Here is an 18288-nt window from a genome sequence, read left to right as displayed (position 1 = left end):
TGCACTCTACGGAAACGACCTAACGGTAGGTCGATCAGGATGAAATAAGTGTGGTTGAAATAGATTTAAAAATTTTTAGACAAATTCGATATTTTGGGTAAATCCTAAAACTGACGTGAAAATCGTTTTTTTTTAAGGATTAAATTTGGTTTAAAAATTGGAAACTTTTGTATCTATTTGGCTACCGGCGGATTGTGTCAGTAGTGACAGATTGTGTACATACATTTTTTTTTGCATTTGACTACGTAGACTTTGGGGTTTCTCTTTCAGCCTTACGGGTGACAAATATGACGTGAGTTTTGGAAATTGAGGGAAAGACTCGTAGAATAGCCTATACTGAAAATCTACTACCATCGGATTCTGTACACATATGTATACTACCCGCGACACGGCCTTTTGTCGCGCTCATGCTTGTGCACACGTTGATATATGTGTCGACGGCACATAATAGTTCCATTGAGGCATTACCATTATTGGTGAGATTTGGGGAAAGTACGGTGCGTGCACAACGGATTCGTTGCAGCTTGCTAGCTGTTTGCAAATAGCCCTTGTATTTTGGTATTATCGATCGGCGTACGTCCACGTATGTATATGCCGTTACGATTGGCTAAAATGGTATGACGAATTTGTTAAATTTCTAGAAAGAATATCTAACTCCAATGAAGGTAATATTTGGAAGGGTATAATATTAAGAGGAAGAAAAAAAAAAGTTTGAAAAAGAATTTTTTTTGACCATTCAACTGAAGTTTCAAAGATTTCTTTGTTATCTACAGATTTTCGAAATCTGTCCAACGCTTTTGGATAATTCTTGGATGCGGTCATGATTGATTTGTAATCCCTTGGATTATCGAGGTCCGATGCAATTTCGGGTGACTTTGTGATGCATCTGTTCGCTTGGTGATTTTCGACAATGGACACGCACGTGCCGGGACACGTGTCTACTCATTTTCTCTATGAGGATTCGTGTCATTGGTTCACTTTGCAAAGTGCATTGATTGCTGATCAAGTTTAGGCGTTATCCGGGTTTCATTTTTTTTTCATGACTGCAATTGCATCGGATGCATTGTAGAATTAATTAATGATCAACATATATGGATTAATTATGGTTTTGATTTTTTTTTTCATAACTGCAATTGCAGTGGATGCACCATATAATTAATGGATCTAAGGTACCACATGGATTAACGAAGGTTCGACAAATATTAAAATACACATAATCAATTTTTATAGGTAAAATATAGATACTTTATTGGTAAAGTATAAATTCTGTACAATGTATATATTCCCTGAATTGACAATTCCATTAGATTAAGAGCACTGGCGTGTGGGCGTATCCTTGTACACATTACGAGAAACGTTATTCCAATTATTCCTCAGTATATAGTATAGCACTTGGGTAAGAGTTCAATAAGGCAATAATATTAATACATAAAAAAAATAATATTAAACAAAAATGAGATCCACTATCGACGTGACACGTCTGACTAGAATAAATAAAAGGAACGTACGTTAAACGAAGACTTTGGGTCTTAAAAAAAATTAAATAAAAACTTCTGAATATCAACCCCCTACGAAAGATAGATATTCAAAAACGAATAGTGAGTCAAAAAATACAAAAATTCCTCCTTGTCGTATTTTTTTTTTTTTCCAAAATATACTATATGTCCTTACAAAGTAGATAACGAGCAAATTATCTTCACTAATTATTTTCACATCACTCTTCGCGAATTTTCGACACTAGGTACTCACTGCTGCAGACAGTAGTTAGACACTTTTCTTATAAGCACTGATACATGTTATTGTGATGAGCCATGTGATGCGGTACAGCCAATTGATGCTGTGGCGTATGATGAGCATAAATTCGCTGATCGTAACACTGCTGATATTGCTGTACCGGAGGACTGATGCTCTGATCACTGTAGCAATCATATTCCTGCCATTCCGGCATAAATCGCTCCTGCGGATATGGAAATGCCGAATGCGCAGGACCAAGTCTCTTCTGAGCGGCGACCGCGCAGCTTCCCGTCGATGAGGTAATCATATTTCCGTTTTCACTTATGCTCACCGTGACGTTGCCGACGTTCACCGTGATCTCACCGCTCTCAGCATTACCAAGTGTTTGGGAGAGGGCCCATATGTAATTATGAGCGAAACGTAGAGTCTCGATTTTCGTAAGTTTCGTGTCTTCCGGAAATGTCGGAAGTGCCATTCGAAGACGTTCCAGAGCGTCGTTCAATGTGTGCATCCTGTGACGTTCCCGATCGTTGGCCTTGATGCGACGATTACGTTTAAGACGCAGTACCTATTGACAAATCCAGTTTTTGTAAATACGCCTCCTTCCAAATTTTCCTATTAATTGGTATCAGGGACCATGATGGGGAACGGAAAGAGTCTGGTTCGATTTTAAAAAATTTTCATTCTTATACAGACCTGCGTCGGACTCTTGCAACGTGTGTTTCGTGACTTCTTGCGTTTCTCTTCTTTCTGCGCTGGATACAGTGTCTCTGCTGTAATCTCGTGTTTCGGTGATTCGAAGCTGACGTCGAATCCTGAATCCGAGGAACTGGACAACTCGTCGAATCCACCCTCGCTGCAGAACGAATAGTCCGATGACATTGTTATCGAGAATCACTGAAACAATCGCGATCGGTACGATTAATTAATTAATAAGTAAAATTGGATATTTTATACAATTTTACATATACCCGAAATCATTCATTATGTACAATTTTTTGAACCTTGACTCACCTTACTAACGAATTTCAAAAATTACCAAAATATTCTTATACCGCGTACCGACGATTGGCACATTTGATTGACTTCTAGTATCGATTAATCAGTCCATTGATTTTTATCATTTTTTTTCTCGATTATGATATAAACGACAATTACGTGGATAAGAAGTAAGAAATTTCGAAATCAACACTGAGTTCAGTATATAGTCAGATACATCATACAGGGTAGAAATAAAGTCCAATAGTGTTCGAGACGGGGTACGAATCGGTACTGTGCATGTGCCAAGGGTCTCTTAGAGTATATATACCATCCCCAGGGTATTTCCCTGGTACTCCCTCCATAGTGCCCGAACCACCATGCATGGGGCACCATAGCAAGAGTTCACCCCATAATCAGTGGAATAGGGTACCCGGGGTACCTACCTACTACCCGCTACACTCTCCCCTAGCTCTTACACCCAATACTCCACCTCCATGGGCCCCCTCCCTTAAAAATCCCAGACAGTCTAGAAAGCCCCTTATACTGCTACGCTAGCCTATACGAAGGGCCCATTGCCAACACCATAGTGTACCACCACCACTGCTACTACTAGTACCATAACCACTACTACTAGTACTTATAGTAGTTGGCATTTCCACCCCCTGAGACTATTATGGAGAACGCGTGCCATGGAGATGTAACAGCCTTGTTAGAGGATTAGAGGTTTTGAGGGTGATTACATCGCTTTAAGATTTTACGATCGATCGATTTTTATGCTGTACTTATATTGTGTTCTTAAGGGTTCTTTTACATTGAAAATCTTTAAGAAACAGTTTTCGGCAAATTATTGTCCTGATTAGTTTTGGACCGTTTTTTGGGGGGAAAATTAATAAGGACTTATCGGCTTAGTGGTGAGTCTACCTTTATTGAGAATATTTGATATATCATCTCTCTCTTTATCGTTGCTCTCTTTCTCACTCTCTCTCTCTCTCTCTCTCTCTCTCTATTAGACCATATGTTACTGTTTGGGAATGCCTTTAAATTTGTCTAATACACAGGTTACTTTATCGTTGCTCTCTTTCTCACTGTTTTTTGGGGGGAAAATTAATAAGGACTTATCGGCTTAGTGGTGAGTCTACCTTTATTGAGAATATTTGATATATCATCTCTCTCTTTATCGTTGCTCTCTTTCTCACTCTCTCTCTCTCTCTCTCTCTCTCTCTATTAGACCATATGTTACTGTTTGGGAATGCCTTTAAATTTGTCTAATACACAGGTTACTCCTGTTGATAGCAGTTGTAATTTACTTCCGATTATTGAAAATGGTGTTTACCGTAATCTACTTTTTTTTTTATGTGAACACTGTATTTCTTACATACAAGGGTAACACTGAGAAACAATATTACGATGTGCAAATTTTTATTTGATAGTATGCTATGGATTAAACGTTATATGATCGATAATGAATATTAAGATAGCATAAATTTGTTAAGGGGCCAGTGATGTACTTACCGAAAATATTGGCGAAATTATTCTGGAAAAAAATGCTCCTTCTACGACAAGCAATACACGTTAAGAAATTGATGCACTGTATTAAGAAGTTTCTGCGAGTGAACTTAGTTCGTAAGGTTTTGGAGAATTCAGGAGTTTCACTCTTTGCCCTGCGATGACGACTGATATATGGCACGAAAATAAGTGTAAGATAATCTAATAAAGCTAACGGTGGCCATATGTCACATCCGCTAATCAGTTGATAATACCGCGACATTGCTATAGAAACGAACCTGTGTATACTGAGTTTTGGACGAGAGAAAAATTACCGTTTATGGGATAAAAAAATTAAACTTATGAAAATAATTTCAAAAGATATTTTTGAAAGTTGCAAATTAAATCCCGTTATGAAAGTGTTTAGGATCTTCGTAAAAAAATGTCATTGACATCCTAAGTATATATAGAATAAAAGAGATAAAGAATGCCACATAAAAATTAGTCGTATATACCGACTATGATTTTATCCACTATATTCGATTTTTCCTTATTAGAACCTACAGACCTTTGTAGGCCTATGGTACGCTGCAAATGAAAAATTGTGCTTAGTACGTGAAATGGCGTTGAGAAAAATTCTAACGAAAGACCTAATCGCGAAACGATCGATCACAATATTTTGAGTTATTTGACACGATTGGGAAGGTACCGGTTCAGGACAGTTTAAACAAATAAGTGTTGTCAGTAACTGGTAGTGTGTTTTAGCTCTTTCCCATGTCAAGGATCGAGACCCCTTGTTCGTAGTATACCCATAGAGAATTCGATCGCATTTAATAACACGTCAAAGTGCTTGTCAAGCCTTCGGAAAATGCCGCCTGAATAGGGACTCACTTGTTTCTCTAGTTAAAATCGGGACACGCGACGCAGTGCAGCGAGTGCGCGCGCACCCGCGCGCTTATACGATCTCCGAAAAATAAGAGACTTCACGAGAATAATGATATTACACGGGAACGAAAAATACCAGGCCCACGTGTTGCCTGTTTGCTCAACGATTCGTTATCGCCGGTATATTCACGCATTCTGAGTGTACTGTCAATAATTTGTTCAATGAGAACAAACAGACATCTCTAACGCGAGTTCACCACGGGCTCTGAGTTGAAATTTCACGGAATCTCAGAGCGTTACCCGATGCACTTTGACATAAGACCCATTAAAGTCATCACGCAAAACCATCTTCTCCGATATACGATATATGACGAATATTTGAGATTTCAGAATTTAGTCAAATTTTTGTAAAAATTTATTTGACAATTTTTTAATATTTTCTTACCAATTTTCTTACTGGGATTACGGATTACAAAATTTATAAGGATTCGTAATACGTACCTAGGTCAGCGCTAAGGGTATCATCCCTATGGGCATAATTTGCATTTGGGGTGTGGTGCAGATATCGTTCGATCACGTCCGATGAAGTGTTACGACACGGGGTGTTCTGGAGTACGTATTGCCTATGCATTGCGTTTTAGGGGTTTGTCAAAATCTGTCTCTAAATCAGTAGGAACATTCTGTATCGAATCGATACTAATACACGTAGTTGCTATTGCTCAAAGGGTTTCGGTTATTTTTTTTACGCTCATTTTCAGATCGCCACGTTCACTTTGTGAAATTAATCCATTTTTTTTCTTGTCTCATGGTATATTAATCTTACGATTTATGACGTTATGGTACGTGATAAGTAATACAGGAATTTCAATCCTACACTTTTATGTGGTTTGCATTGTGTAGCCGTGCCAACTGAAGCCAGTGACTGATTCTTTAGGTAAAAATGACTTTCTCTCCTGATCGCTTGATTATTCTTACAATATCGTGGTTAAAGATCGTATTGAAATATACTGACAATAGTATATAGGTATACGGTGTTTATTAAGAGATAAAAATATACTGCGAGAATGCATTATAATTTTGTTTATAAATATACAATATAATTATATGAATAAAATAAAAAGAGATAGACACAATAGAGACACACTTTCACATATTTGGTGGATACGAAGGACAAGATGAAAGCCAGAGATTTCTTACGTTTTTGTGAATTTTCTATTGAAGTCGTGTGTCAGAGAGAGACAAACTTGTGGGGACTTACGTATGTTAGAAGAAGATGGACTCGAAGGCACCGAACTATGACTAAGATATCCTTAGACCGGGTCGTCGCTATGGAAACTAGTGTGACTAGAAATTATTTTGAACTGTAAATTAAAAAGAGAATTTTTAAAAGTTCATTAAGTGAAACTTTATTATATGCTCAAATCATTTTTTTTGTTATACATATTTTGAAGTTCGAGTTATAATTATTTCAATTTTCCAAAATATCAGCCCAGCCGATACTTTTAGGTGCTTACGTTATAGTGCATCATGCTACCTACATTTTTCTTTTTTTCATATTTCTATCGTCAAGCAACCCTTTTTCTTTATGTACCTAAAAAAGTTTACAGAATAACAAATAAAGATTGGAACCATGAAATCACGAGTTACGGTCCGACTAGGTTGAATTTCCCTGTACCTGGGTTACGTATGTGAATACACTGGTAGCGCGGTGTCGCCGATTGGAAATATCGAAAATTACACGAGACATTTGCCGCGCGTCATTACCGTAAAAAATTGAAAATCAAATAGTACGCAGGGAAGAAAAGGGGTTAGTGACAAAAAAAGGGGGCGCTCTAGGGAATATTGACAGGGTTGTAAATTATGTCGGGTTACAAGAATGGGTTACAATTTTCGACCTTTTTCTTTTTTTAGGTAACGATTCGCTCTGATTGGAGGATTTATTAGTGAAATAAACTATATTTACCCTTTCATCCCTTAACGTTTGATACGTATAAAAGTATACGCTGTTTTTTTAAATTTAATTTTTCACACTCAATACACATTCTCTCCAAAGTAGTATTATTTTGAAAAAATTCCAATTTCTTTTTAGAGACTACGCGAAAATCACATCCGGCTACGAATGTACTTACGCACGCTATATGTACGTATAAGACTAGTGTGAATTGGGTTAATGAACTAGTCTATTACATAGCATTTTCCCAGACTCGTTACAGCAGGTAACGCGTAAACGAGTGTCGAACAAATTACAAGCAAGTACTATAAAGGAGCGCACTATGATCTTTCACGCGAGACTCCAGAAATCTCCCACGTTCTTCTTACTGAAGCTTGCGAAACTCTAGAGACCAACCCTAATGACATACACAGTTATAGAAACAACACGCGTCCAATAAGTACATAACCTAACCGTCATTAAACTGGAAAATGCTAACGACCTGCACAAAGAGATTACACAGGGTTATACAACTGGACCTCTGAAATTCGAATTACGGTAGGTCAGAATTTCCAGAATATAATTCAAAAAAATTTTTTGTTCACTCAAAATATTTTCCTAGGAGTGATTGCCACGTTTTGATCGATATGCTGTCTTGTTTTTTCGCATTAAAAAAAAATATTAACAAAGCGTGGGAGGCAATTTAAAAGCGTGGCTAAACTTTATACTTTTTATTTATAGACAATAGTATATTTTTCATTTGGATTATTTGTCCCATGATGGGGATAATATTTAATTTTCCTCCTGTCATTAGCTTCTAGTCTATAGTTATCTTATGCAGGTGAAGTTGTCTGCCTCGGCCTTAGATAACTGTACGTAGCCCCTTCCATTCTTGTACTCCATTCCACTGTTCCTTCGTTTATATTTTCATCCGAACAGTTCAATTCTCGTCGTTTCATTATTAATACTCGTACTAGCCGACCAGTCGATGAATCACTGATCCCTGTTTTCCAGGAGTCCCGGTCCTTTTTATCCCTCAGGCTCCTCCATGGCCTCTCTCGGTACTTCGGTACACAGTATGATTCTCCCAAGTTCCTATAAAATTCTGTAAGTAAATTTGACTGTAGTACCAAACTCTTTGACACAAAATCAAGTAATATCTTTTTTAATTTAAATCACGTTTTTTGAAAAAAATTTTTTTTTCGAAATTAAGCAAAATCCTCAGTCACGTTACCCTTATAAAGTAGCTATTTGAACTTACCAGGAATAGACTATATTTACTCCTTATACTAGGTGTGCTGCTTCTCTCCCACTCTCTTTCGCCTTTTCTCTCTTAGTTCCTTCCACTCCCAGAGTGGAGGCCGCATACCTTCTTACGATGCAGTATGCTCCTGTCTGCCGCTTCGCGGACATCAGTTTCATTTCACGTACAAATCACAGTGCGATACTACGAGTAATTAGTATGATAATTTAGCATTATCTGTGAATAACAACGCAATCATTTATCCGAAAGTGTTCAGTCATTCATGTGTCAGTGTACCCGAATACGTGATGTGAGCTGTACTGTGTAATACATAACTGAAGGATTAATTCTCTTATGCGGTAAGTATTATTATTATTATTCAAACTTTGAATTTTCACAATTCGACCCTTAACTGCTATTCCTTACTGCGGCTATGTTGAATCATCAGAAATGTGTATATAAAATATATAGGGGCTACCGTGTCAGAATTCCATGCGTGTATCGTAATAACGGCTGTAACGGTTTTTTTTCCCCAGTGATCATTAACCGCGCACGTGATAGACTTTTGAAAAATAGTTAGAACTTCCAATTTGAAATATATATTTTTTTTCAAAATTTTCGAATTTCGAAAAATGAATCTTTAGGATTGCACAAATATATTTTTTATATTTTTTTTCCCTTTTATTTCAAAGTTTTGGAGTTTATTGATCTTTAAATAATTTTCACTCGTACGTCATCTCACAAAAATATTTTTGAACAGTCTCATTATGCACGAGAGCAATGTTAGCGAGATGGTCAGTAATGGAGAGTGGAGCGGATTCTCAGTCAGCCAAAAACTGCGCGAAACGAGTCTCCGCCTTGGAGATTTCAATGCTCGCAACAAGAGCCTGTCTCTTCCGTATAGTCTGCAATTCTTAGCTTACGGATAACGTCTTACCGTTATCGAAGGCTTGTAGTGTATCTAGTGATGTATATGACAATGAATAAAGATTCCGTTACTGTATAACAGAATGAACGATCGATATGGGTCACTGTAACAATTTTTTATTTTTTATTATCTATGGTCACCAAAGTTAATTCTTAAAGTTTAAGACGCTTCCGTATTGCGCGATGAGTGAAACTCGTACAGATCTTAATAAAAGATATGCATACAACACAGACTGTCCGTTAATGATTCGGTCGTTAAGCATTTTCGAATTATACAATTATGTAATTAGAGTTATAGTACATAGAAGAGTCTTTTCGAAAAGACTTTATTCGGATACGTTTCTTTTGATCGATATATGTTTTTAAGTTAATTTTTTTAAAATAAATTTTTGCAAATTTTTTATTTTAGTACATAACGATTTGGGCAATTCTTAACCATTGAACAGCTGATTTTTTATGTCTTCACATTTTTCGGGATCAGGATACACGTCCTTCGAGCCATTCGTGCCACTGTCAGTAGACGGGTTATCGGGAATGCGATTCTGATCGTGACTTGTAATTCTTAGAGTACTACTGTACAATTATTCGAATTAATACATATCTTAATACGAGTATAGATTCTGGTTAATTTCCGGGTGGATGTATATCTGTACTCGATGATCTTTACGGAGGATCTTGTGGTATCTTGGAAAATTAATAGCCGTGCTTCCGGGGGCGTCAGGTGGCCGCAACGTAGTGTTTAGGAACGCGGAAGAATTATTAGACGATGAACAGTGTAAATTGTATGGAATAGAAAAACAAGAAAAGGTTACTGTGACGTTCGTTTCGCATAATAGTTACCAGATTTTATAGGATTTTTATTATGCAAAAGGGGGACTGAGAGTAAAGTTTTTTTTTCTTCCGTTTATTTCTAAGAACAACCCGAGAAACGTTCCAGAAAGATGCACGTCATTCTCTTTAGATCTTTCCTCTCTCATTTATTTATTTTGCATAGTAATTCTTAGTAATTATTTTCTCAATCGACGGCGACGTCATTTTAATTAATTTCCCAAAACCACTCTCACTTTTCTCACCGTCGCTTTTGTTAATTTTGTGAAACATAGAAATTCGAAACTTTTGTGCTCGTTGGTACGCGATTCGTTCACACTGCATAAACATACATTTGATGCGTGATTTCGTGCGAAAGTTTTGTTTGATTCGAGAAGAAGTAAGATGATACAAAGTATTTCGAAAAAATAATAAAGTCAAGGGAAACCATGTCACGGCACCTACTCGTTTACGTGCTAAAAATGGAATCTGATTTCTAACGGCTTTTCACTGTGGTCTCCAGCACATTGTGGTTTTCACAGTGTCACCGTACGTGTACTTTACGCGTTCTGGTTATACTTGTCTTCTTGATTGTATATATGTATATATATTATTTCCCCTAATATACCGGATTCCACGTATGCAGCTTGGAATCGAAACTTGTTTTTGTACAGTGTTGCCAAAAAGTATGCGTTCGTTACTCAACCAGCATTACATGGCGAAGAAAAAATTCATATAAAAAAAGCCTCGAATTGGTGATTTTCTCAAAAATATATTTTTTTCAAATTGTTTCTACATATTTCAGGTGACGATGTGGCGTATTTTCCTGATTTTGATAGCAACAAGCAGGTCAATATGCGGGCAGGTGATCAACAGAGCGCCTCACTTTATACAGGGTGGCGATATGGCACGTCTTGCCGTATCCGAAGGTACACAGCCTGGTGCACCAGTGTACACGCTCCAAGGAGAAGATCCTGAAGGATCGAGATTGCATTATTCCATAAGCGGAGAATATTTCACAGTAGACAGAGAAACTGGCGTTGTGATTTTGAGAAAAGCTCTAGACAGAGAAGCTCAAGATTTGATCGAAGTGATCATCAGTATAACCGGTTAGTACGTAGTGATGGAATCCGTCATAGTAATTTTCATTTATCATATTATTTTTTCATCCTTTCTCTTTACACGTCCTGCCACGTGCACGTATCAGTATACCTGGTGGTAGAATTAATTTTATACTATTACGCAATGTTATTCTTTCTAGCGGACCTTTTACTAACAATAGTAACAATAGAAATCTCATTGCTATCGCTCCGGTCGATCGAGATTTTCGAAATTCCATTCACTTTACTCTTTTTTTGTTTTCAGACGAAGGTATCGCTGGTTCCGAACCCAACACGGTATCGTTACGTCGTGAAATCGCTGTACTCGATGAGAATGATAATCCGCCGGTATATCACGGACGTCCCTATGCTGCTCGAGTACCGGAAAACGCGCAAGTTGGTGGCCTTCTACTTCCGGCTGGTACTATCATCGTGACGGACCGTGACGGAGGTGTAAATGCGGACGTACGCGTGGACTGCATACCGGCATCACGTGACGATGACGTCTGCGAAGTTTTTGAAATAAATACCGAGAAGGTTTTTTATTTTGGAATTACTATGTGAAAATGATTCGCGAAGTATCTGAGATGACAATTATTGAGCAATTCGATTGATGATTTCATCTTCCAGATACCTGGAGTAAAAGTGTTCTTACCTAAATTCAGTACTGTTGTTATTATAGCTGGCAGAAGGAAAATACGACGTACAGATTACGTTGAAAAAACCGTTGGATTATGAGAGAAGAAATTCGTATTTAATTAACTTATTGGCCGTCGACGGCGCTAGTGATCCGTTCAAGAGGTTAAAAGCACGAGCGACCGTGGCTGTCGATATCCTTGATGTTCAGGTAATTATTTTAATGGCAATTAATTTGTGTTAATTTCATAATTAAATATATTTTTTATTAACTATCTTTTTTTTAGGATCAACCACCAACTTTCCTCAATGCTCCGTACAGTGCAGCGTTGCCTGAAAATACTCCTGCGGGATACACTGTTCTTACTGTTAGAGCTCGCGACGGCGACACTGGGCAACCCAGGGCGCTGCTGCTCAATCTCGAAGACGAAAGTGCTGGACATTTCGTTCTGGAAATGAGCAGAGACGGCGACATTTCTCTAGGAAAACTCGTCACGACGAACGTATCGCTGGACCGTGAGGATCCCACGATATTACAGAACGGTGGAATTTATACGTTTCAAGTAAAGGCCACGGAATTGATAAATAATGAAATTCCGGCTGATAGTGCATTATCTACCGTTACCATCGTCATTACTGATGTTGATGACTTGGCACCAGTTTTTAACGAGGAGTACTTCAGTATTAAAATATCTGAGGATATTGGATTGGACACTCCACTTCCTGGTATGAATTCCATTTTTTTGGGATTAAAAAAAATGTATAAAATAATTTTACTGTATAAATTATTAGGACTCAATATGGTCGTGAGTGATGGGGATGTTGGAGACAATGCAAAGTACGTCCTGGCGCTTAGGGATGCTCCAGATTATCCTGGATTAAGCAAAGCTTTCGCGGTTAGTCCTGCCGATGCACAGGGAAGAGTCCCTGTTGTTATAAGGCCCAAAAATATCAGTGTCTTGGATTACGACGTGGAGGATCCTGCTAAGAGAGAATTGGAATTTGATGTAATTGCTTTAGTAGCTGGACAAGTTGTACGTTATACTGATTACATAAAACACATGAATTAATATAAGCGATTGCTTAAAAATTTTTCTCCGTTTCAGGTTGCATATTCTAGGGTTCATATACAGATACAAGACGCTAACGATCATAGTCCTCAATTTGCAGAATCTTTGTACAGACTGTCCGTCCCTGAAAATGCGACAGTAGGAACCAAGTTTGGTGACGTATTTGCAACTGACAAGGACAGTGGATCCCTCGGCCAACTGACGTATACACTACGTGGATTTGGTGCTGATAAATTCCGCACGGATCCAAAACGCGGCGGAATATTTGTCGCTAAGCAATTGGATTACGAGACGCAGAAATCGTATTCGTTGACTATGGAAGCCAAGGATGGCGGAGGTCGTTTATCGACTGTCAATATATTAATCGAATTAGAGGATATCAATGATAACGAACCTATTTTCGAACAAAAGGAATATTCGAGAACGGTTCGTGAAGGCGCAACCAGTTTTGATCCGCAAATGTTCGTACGTGCTACAGACGTGGATGGGCCCACTCAAGGAAATGGAAAAGTAACATTCTCTATAAGCAATCATAACAGCATGACTGAGAATGTCTTTAAGGTATGTGAAAAATATAATATTACTCTATCAGACAATAGCTACCGTGTATAAATAATTATTATATCTAATAATACATTTAATCGAAGGTCAATCCAGACACTGGTGAAGTTACTATGCAAAAACCAGCTCGTTCAGGTGATACCGAGCGTGGCCTTTATGAATTGAGTATAAGGGCGACGGATGCAGGGGTACCGCCATTATATTCTGAAACAAAATTACTAGTTCGCGTTGGTGTTCCTGGTAATCAGAAACCTATTTTTCGTGGAAATTACAAAGCCGGTTTACCTGGTCCTAATACGTACCGTGCTAGACTCTTAGAAAATGCTACTCCTGGTACTGAGGTTGTTCGCGTAGTAGCGAATGATCCTGATGGCAGGGACAGTCTGCTGCAGTATTACATAGCTGCTGGTGCAAAAGATAATTTTGTTATCGATTCGAGGTAAATTATTTTTTATTTCTTACAAATTTTGATAAATCATTTAAAGATTTGTCTTTCATATACTGAACGTATTTACAGTTCTGGTATTATGACCGTGTCACCTGACGCAAGATTGGACCTGGAAGCTGGAGGTGACAAATACGAAGTTATAATTTATGCAGTTGATTCGGGTACACCTGTCAGAGAAACAGCTACTACTACGGTCTCTGTTAATATTATAGATGTTAACAATAAACCACCAGTTTTTAATAACTCAACATATTTAGTATACGTTTCTGAGCGTGCGTCAATTGGTACGTATTGGTATTAATGGAGTGATTATAAATTTAATTATTTTGGATTATTGATATTAATTAATTGTTTAACACTTTCAGGTGAGTCGGTAATTAAAGTCACTGCCACTGACCCAGATTCCGATGCGAATATTATATATTCCTTGGTGGAACCAATAAAAGCTGTGGACAAGACTGGAGTAGCCTTAAAGAGTACACAGCCGTACGATTACAAGACTGCATTTCGAATAAATTCGACAACTGGATTAATAAGTGTTAATCGAGTTTTGGATTACCAAGTGGCAGCAGTGGTAATATTAACGGTAGAGGCGCGAGATTCAAATGCACTTGTGGATAAGGAGAAGCAAGTAACGCGAGTCGAAGTTACTATTTATATTCAAGCTTACAGTGACGATAACCCTACCTTTAATAATGTCGGATGGTCACCGAATAATCCTACTATTCGTGTCACGGTACCCGAGGAACAGCCACTAGGAACAACGTTGTTAATGTTATCAGCCAAAGAACCAATGACTGGTTATCCGGTTCAAAGATTTGAACTTGTCCGCGAGGATGATGATGAAGGCTATGTAAACGTTGGTGTTCAAAGTGGTAACGTAGTACTGAACAAAAGATTGGATTACGAAGCACTTAATCAAAAGGTTTGTACTAATTGGCAAGAAATTTTTATTGCGGTAATATTTATAGTTTACTTTTTTTTTTTTTAATAAAACTATTTTTTGTGCAGTCTATCCGTTTCAAAGTACGCGCCCTGACTCGGGATTACGAAATAACACGAAAAATGTCGGAAGCCAATGTTATCGTGGACGTGCAAGATATAAATGACAACGTTCCAATGTTCAGTCAAAAGGATTACAAAATCTCAGTTTTGGAATCGTCGAAACCTTCGAAAATTGTATTAAACGTCAAAGCTACTGACATGGATAGTTCGAATACCGAACAAGAAGTTAAAAGGGGTTATGGTGAGGTTAGGTATTCGATAACAGGAGAAAATGCAAACATGTTTGAGATCGACCCCATCAGTGGCAACGTTAAGGTATTTTATACGCAAAGAAACACGAAGAATAAATTATTAAAGAAAAGAATGAAACGCACCTTTTATTGTTACCAATGATTTTCAGATTGCTCCCAATACCACACTGGATCGTGAAAGACAATCGGTACTACGTTTTTACGCGGTTGCGTCGGATATGCCTCAGGGTGGTGCTGATCAGAAAACATCACGAGCTTTGGTGACAGTTGACATTCTAGATGTCAATGACAATGCCCCGACATTTCCCCAAGATTCCTACACAGCTGTCATTCCTGAAAATGCGCCTGCAGGCGTAAGCGTTGTGAACATAACAGCAACGGATCCTGACGAGGGTAACGGTGGCGTCATTCATTTTGAGATCATCGACGAAGGAGAAGCCAATGGTAATGCCATTAAAAATTCAAACTTGGTCCTTACGACACAGAGTTAAAGAAAGTCAGGATTATTTATAATTATATTGATTCATTAGGTCTTTTCAAAATTAATCACACAACCGGTGAAATATCATCAGCTGGTCAGTTAACTGGCAAAGGTAGAACGGAGCCATACAACATGAGAGTTCGCGCACAGGATAGTGGCGACCCTGTACTATTTTCTGATGTACCATTGACTCTATATATCGGCGATGTGGTCAGTAATGATGGTGTTCCACTGTTTATAAGACCAACATTGGAAGAAGTTGCTCATATTGCTGAAAACTCAACGGTCGGCAGTCCTGTCTTCCAGGTTGTCGCATCCGATCCGGATGATCCAAACTTGCCTAATGGCAAAATGACTTTTAAATTTTTGGAAGATGGAAATTTCGAGAATGACGCCTCGACATTTAGCATCAACAGCGAGACCGGATTGATAACTACGCGAAAATTATTGGATCGTGAAACAAAGGATAGTTACACGTTGATACTCATAGCTCAAGACTTGGGTGATCCGCCTCAACAAGCTACAAGAGTCCTACAGGTGATCGTTGATGATATCGATGATCACAAGCCCCATTTTAAAAGGAATCTTGATAGTCCTCCTATCGAATTAAGTGTATACGAAGAAAGTCCCATCGGAACAGAAGTTGGCATCATTGAGGCGATTGATGAGGATATCGGTGATAACGGTATGATCGATTATGTGATAATCTATGGAAACGAAGGGGCTCTCTTCACGCTCGAAAGACTTGAAAATAATTCTGCAGTCATTCGATCGGCGGCTAGATTGGATCGCGAGAGTGCAGATCGTTACTTGCTAACGATAAAGTGCTTCAAGTATTCGATGAAGAAATCGGAAATTGCACCAAAACCGTATAACAGACAAGATCCGTCGGAGAGACAGGTGCTTGTAAAAATTTTGGATATTGATGATAATAAGCCTAAATTCAAAAAGGATAATATTACCATTGGCGTTCGATTAAATGTGCCGATCGATACCAGTTTAATAACTTTGGAAGCTGTGGATGTGGATTCCGATGCTCTTCCCATTAATTATAGTATGGGGAAAGTGTCCTTCACTTCATTGGTTGATCCATCCATGTCAATCGATGAAATTCCTTCTCAGTTCTCATTAAATCCACAAACCGGTGAATTGAGGACTACAGGATCGATGGCTGGATATGCTGATGGTTATATGGAATTGCCTATAAAGGCAAACAACTCCGCATTTCCAGGCAGAGAGACGACTATAAGTCTAAAAGTATTTCTATTGCGCGATCGTGATATGTTAAAATTCGTCTTTTCGAAACCACCCGTCGAAGTAAGGAGGACATTGGAAGATTTTGAAAAGGCTGTCCAACATGCACTCTCACTTCCTATAACAGTTAACGTTTATGACACCCAATTTTACTCAAAGGAGGACAATTCCTTGGATTTCTCTTCGACAAGCTCCTGCTTTCAAATGGTCGGCAAGGAGTCGTACGACCTTCATGAAATGAAGGCTTTACTCACCGATCCGAATAATGAGGAATTAAAAAAAGTTTACAGTGCGTATCACGTTGATAAGGTACAAAATTGTGCTGCACTCGTTGCCAGAACGGATGCATCTATGACGCAAATGTGGGTACTGGCAATAGCTGTGTTGGTTGGAATTTCGGCTATTGTTTCCAGCTGTGCACTATGCTGTATGCATGCTAAGTAAGTTTGATTCATGAAAATTGTAGCGTTACTTGACAAGCATACCTGTTGAATTTAAGGATTATTTTTATTAATTTTTCTTTTTTCCCCTTTAGATATAAAAGACAAGTAAAACATGCTAGACTGAGGGATCAACCGCGACCACCATTAAGTTACGTTTCAGCAGGTCCTGGAATGGTCAACGCAACTTCTCATACTACTTTGGGTCCAGGTACTATGGTGACTTTGGGACCTCACGAAGGGCCTTATGAATGGGGTGCTGATACTACACTTTATCACCCCAGTACATTGTCGCGAGCATGAATTCCCAAAGGAATTTAAGTTATAAAATATATGTTCGCTTTCATATCAAATAAGCTCTGTGAATGGACGTTTAAGGACATTGATGACGTCTATTTAAATTACGTATCTGAATATGACAGAAAAATTGCAAAAAATATATATAGAAGTGTTTTTCATCCAGTGGTGCTATAGTGATGCGAACAATTTAAGAGTGATCTAGTGTTTATTTATTTTGTGTGCAAAGAACAAAAAGTACCGGAAACTCGTTGTATCCTTTCTGAGGAGTAGGAACGATTTATATAGATTATTCTTTTCTTTTAATTCTATATGAAAACTAACTGCGATATTGTATAGTTATGGATTTAATTACTTACCAGTCCACTTTGTGGCTTTGTTGACAAATTATTAATGAACTTTGCAATTCAGCAATCGAATTTTATTGTATATTTTCCAGTATTTATGCATATAAATTGTACTAGCATCTATCGTACTAGACGTATGATATTTGTCTCGTTTGTTACTACAAACGTACAGTCTTCCAATGGTTTTATAAAATTATTGAGTCCTTTTGGAATATTTCAGAAAGGAGATGTAAATATTAAATAATGACTGTATAATTTGCCTAATGAATCATAATCAAATTCATTAGTGATTAAATGATATTCAGAATCACTCCAGTCGAAGGCTTTTGAACATATAACATTTCTACTACCATTAAAATGTCAAGGTAAAATTTAATACGGTGTGTAATATAAAATTGAATTTTGT

The 18288-nt window shown here is 37.9% G+C and overlaps 2 protein-coding genes across 3 annotated transcripts; one reads left to right on the top strand and one right to left on the bottom strand.

Annotated features, from left to right (window-relative positions):
• Positions 1-1119: 1119 nt before the first annotated feature.
• Positions 1120-4618, bottom strand: LOC107270891 (basic helix-loop-helix neural transcription factor TAP). Of its 2 annotated transcripts, none has more exons than XM_015746316.2 (3): positions 4228-4618; positions 2431-2631; positions 1120-2302 (listed from the first exon to the last, which is right to left on the bottom strand). In XM_015746316.2, the coding sequence occupies exons 2-3, from the start codon at positions 2614-2616 to the stop codon at positions 1778-1780; spliced, it is 711 nt and encodes a 236-aa protein (XP_015601802.1). In that variant the 5' UTR covers positions 2617-2631; positions 4228-4618; the 3' UTR covers positions 1120-1777. The 2 variants fall into 2 exon arrangements, with proteins under 2 accessions (XP_015601802.1, XP_015601803.1); XM_015746317.2 differs by lacking the exon at positions 4228-4618 and adding an exon at positions 2749-2976.
• A 3788-nt stretch (positions 4619-8406) lies between these two features.
• Positions 8407-18197, top strand: LOC107270956 (cadherin-23). The gene is made up of 14 exons (XM_015746444.2): positions 8407-8617; positions 10798-11101; positions 11358-11629; positions 11775-11939; positions 12016-12454; positions 12521-12762; positions 12835-13359; positions 13446-13798; positions 13877-14091; positions 14173-14732; positions 14819-15127; positions 15213-15507; positions 15594-17238; positions 17334-18197. The coding sequence occupies exons 2-14, from the start codon at positions 10804-10806 to the stop codon at positions 17539-17541; spliced, it is 5526 nt and encodes a 1841-aa protein (XP_015601930.1). The 5' UTR covers positions 8407-8617; positions 10798-10803; the 3' UTR covers positions 17542-18197.
• The last annotated feature ends 91 nt before the right edge of the window (positions 18198-18288 follow it).

The sequence above is a fragment of the Cephus cinctus genome, unplaced genomic scaffold (assembly GCF_000341935.2).
Source record: "Cephus cinctus unplaced genomic scaffold, Ccin1 Ccin1_scaffold0857, whole genome shotgun sequence".
Classification (NCBI taxonomy): Eukaryota; Metazoa; Arthropoda; class Insecta; order Hymenoptera; family Cephidae; genus Cephus; species Cephus cinctus.
The sequence above is the reverse complement of the archived record's forward strand: the minus strand, read 5'-3'. Positions and strand labels throughout refer to the sequence as shown.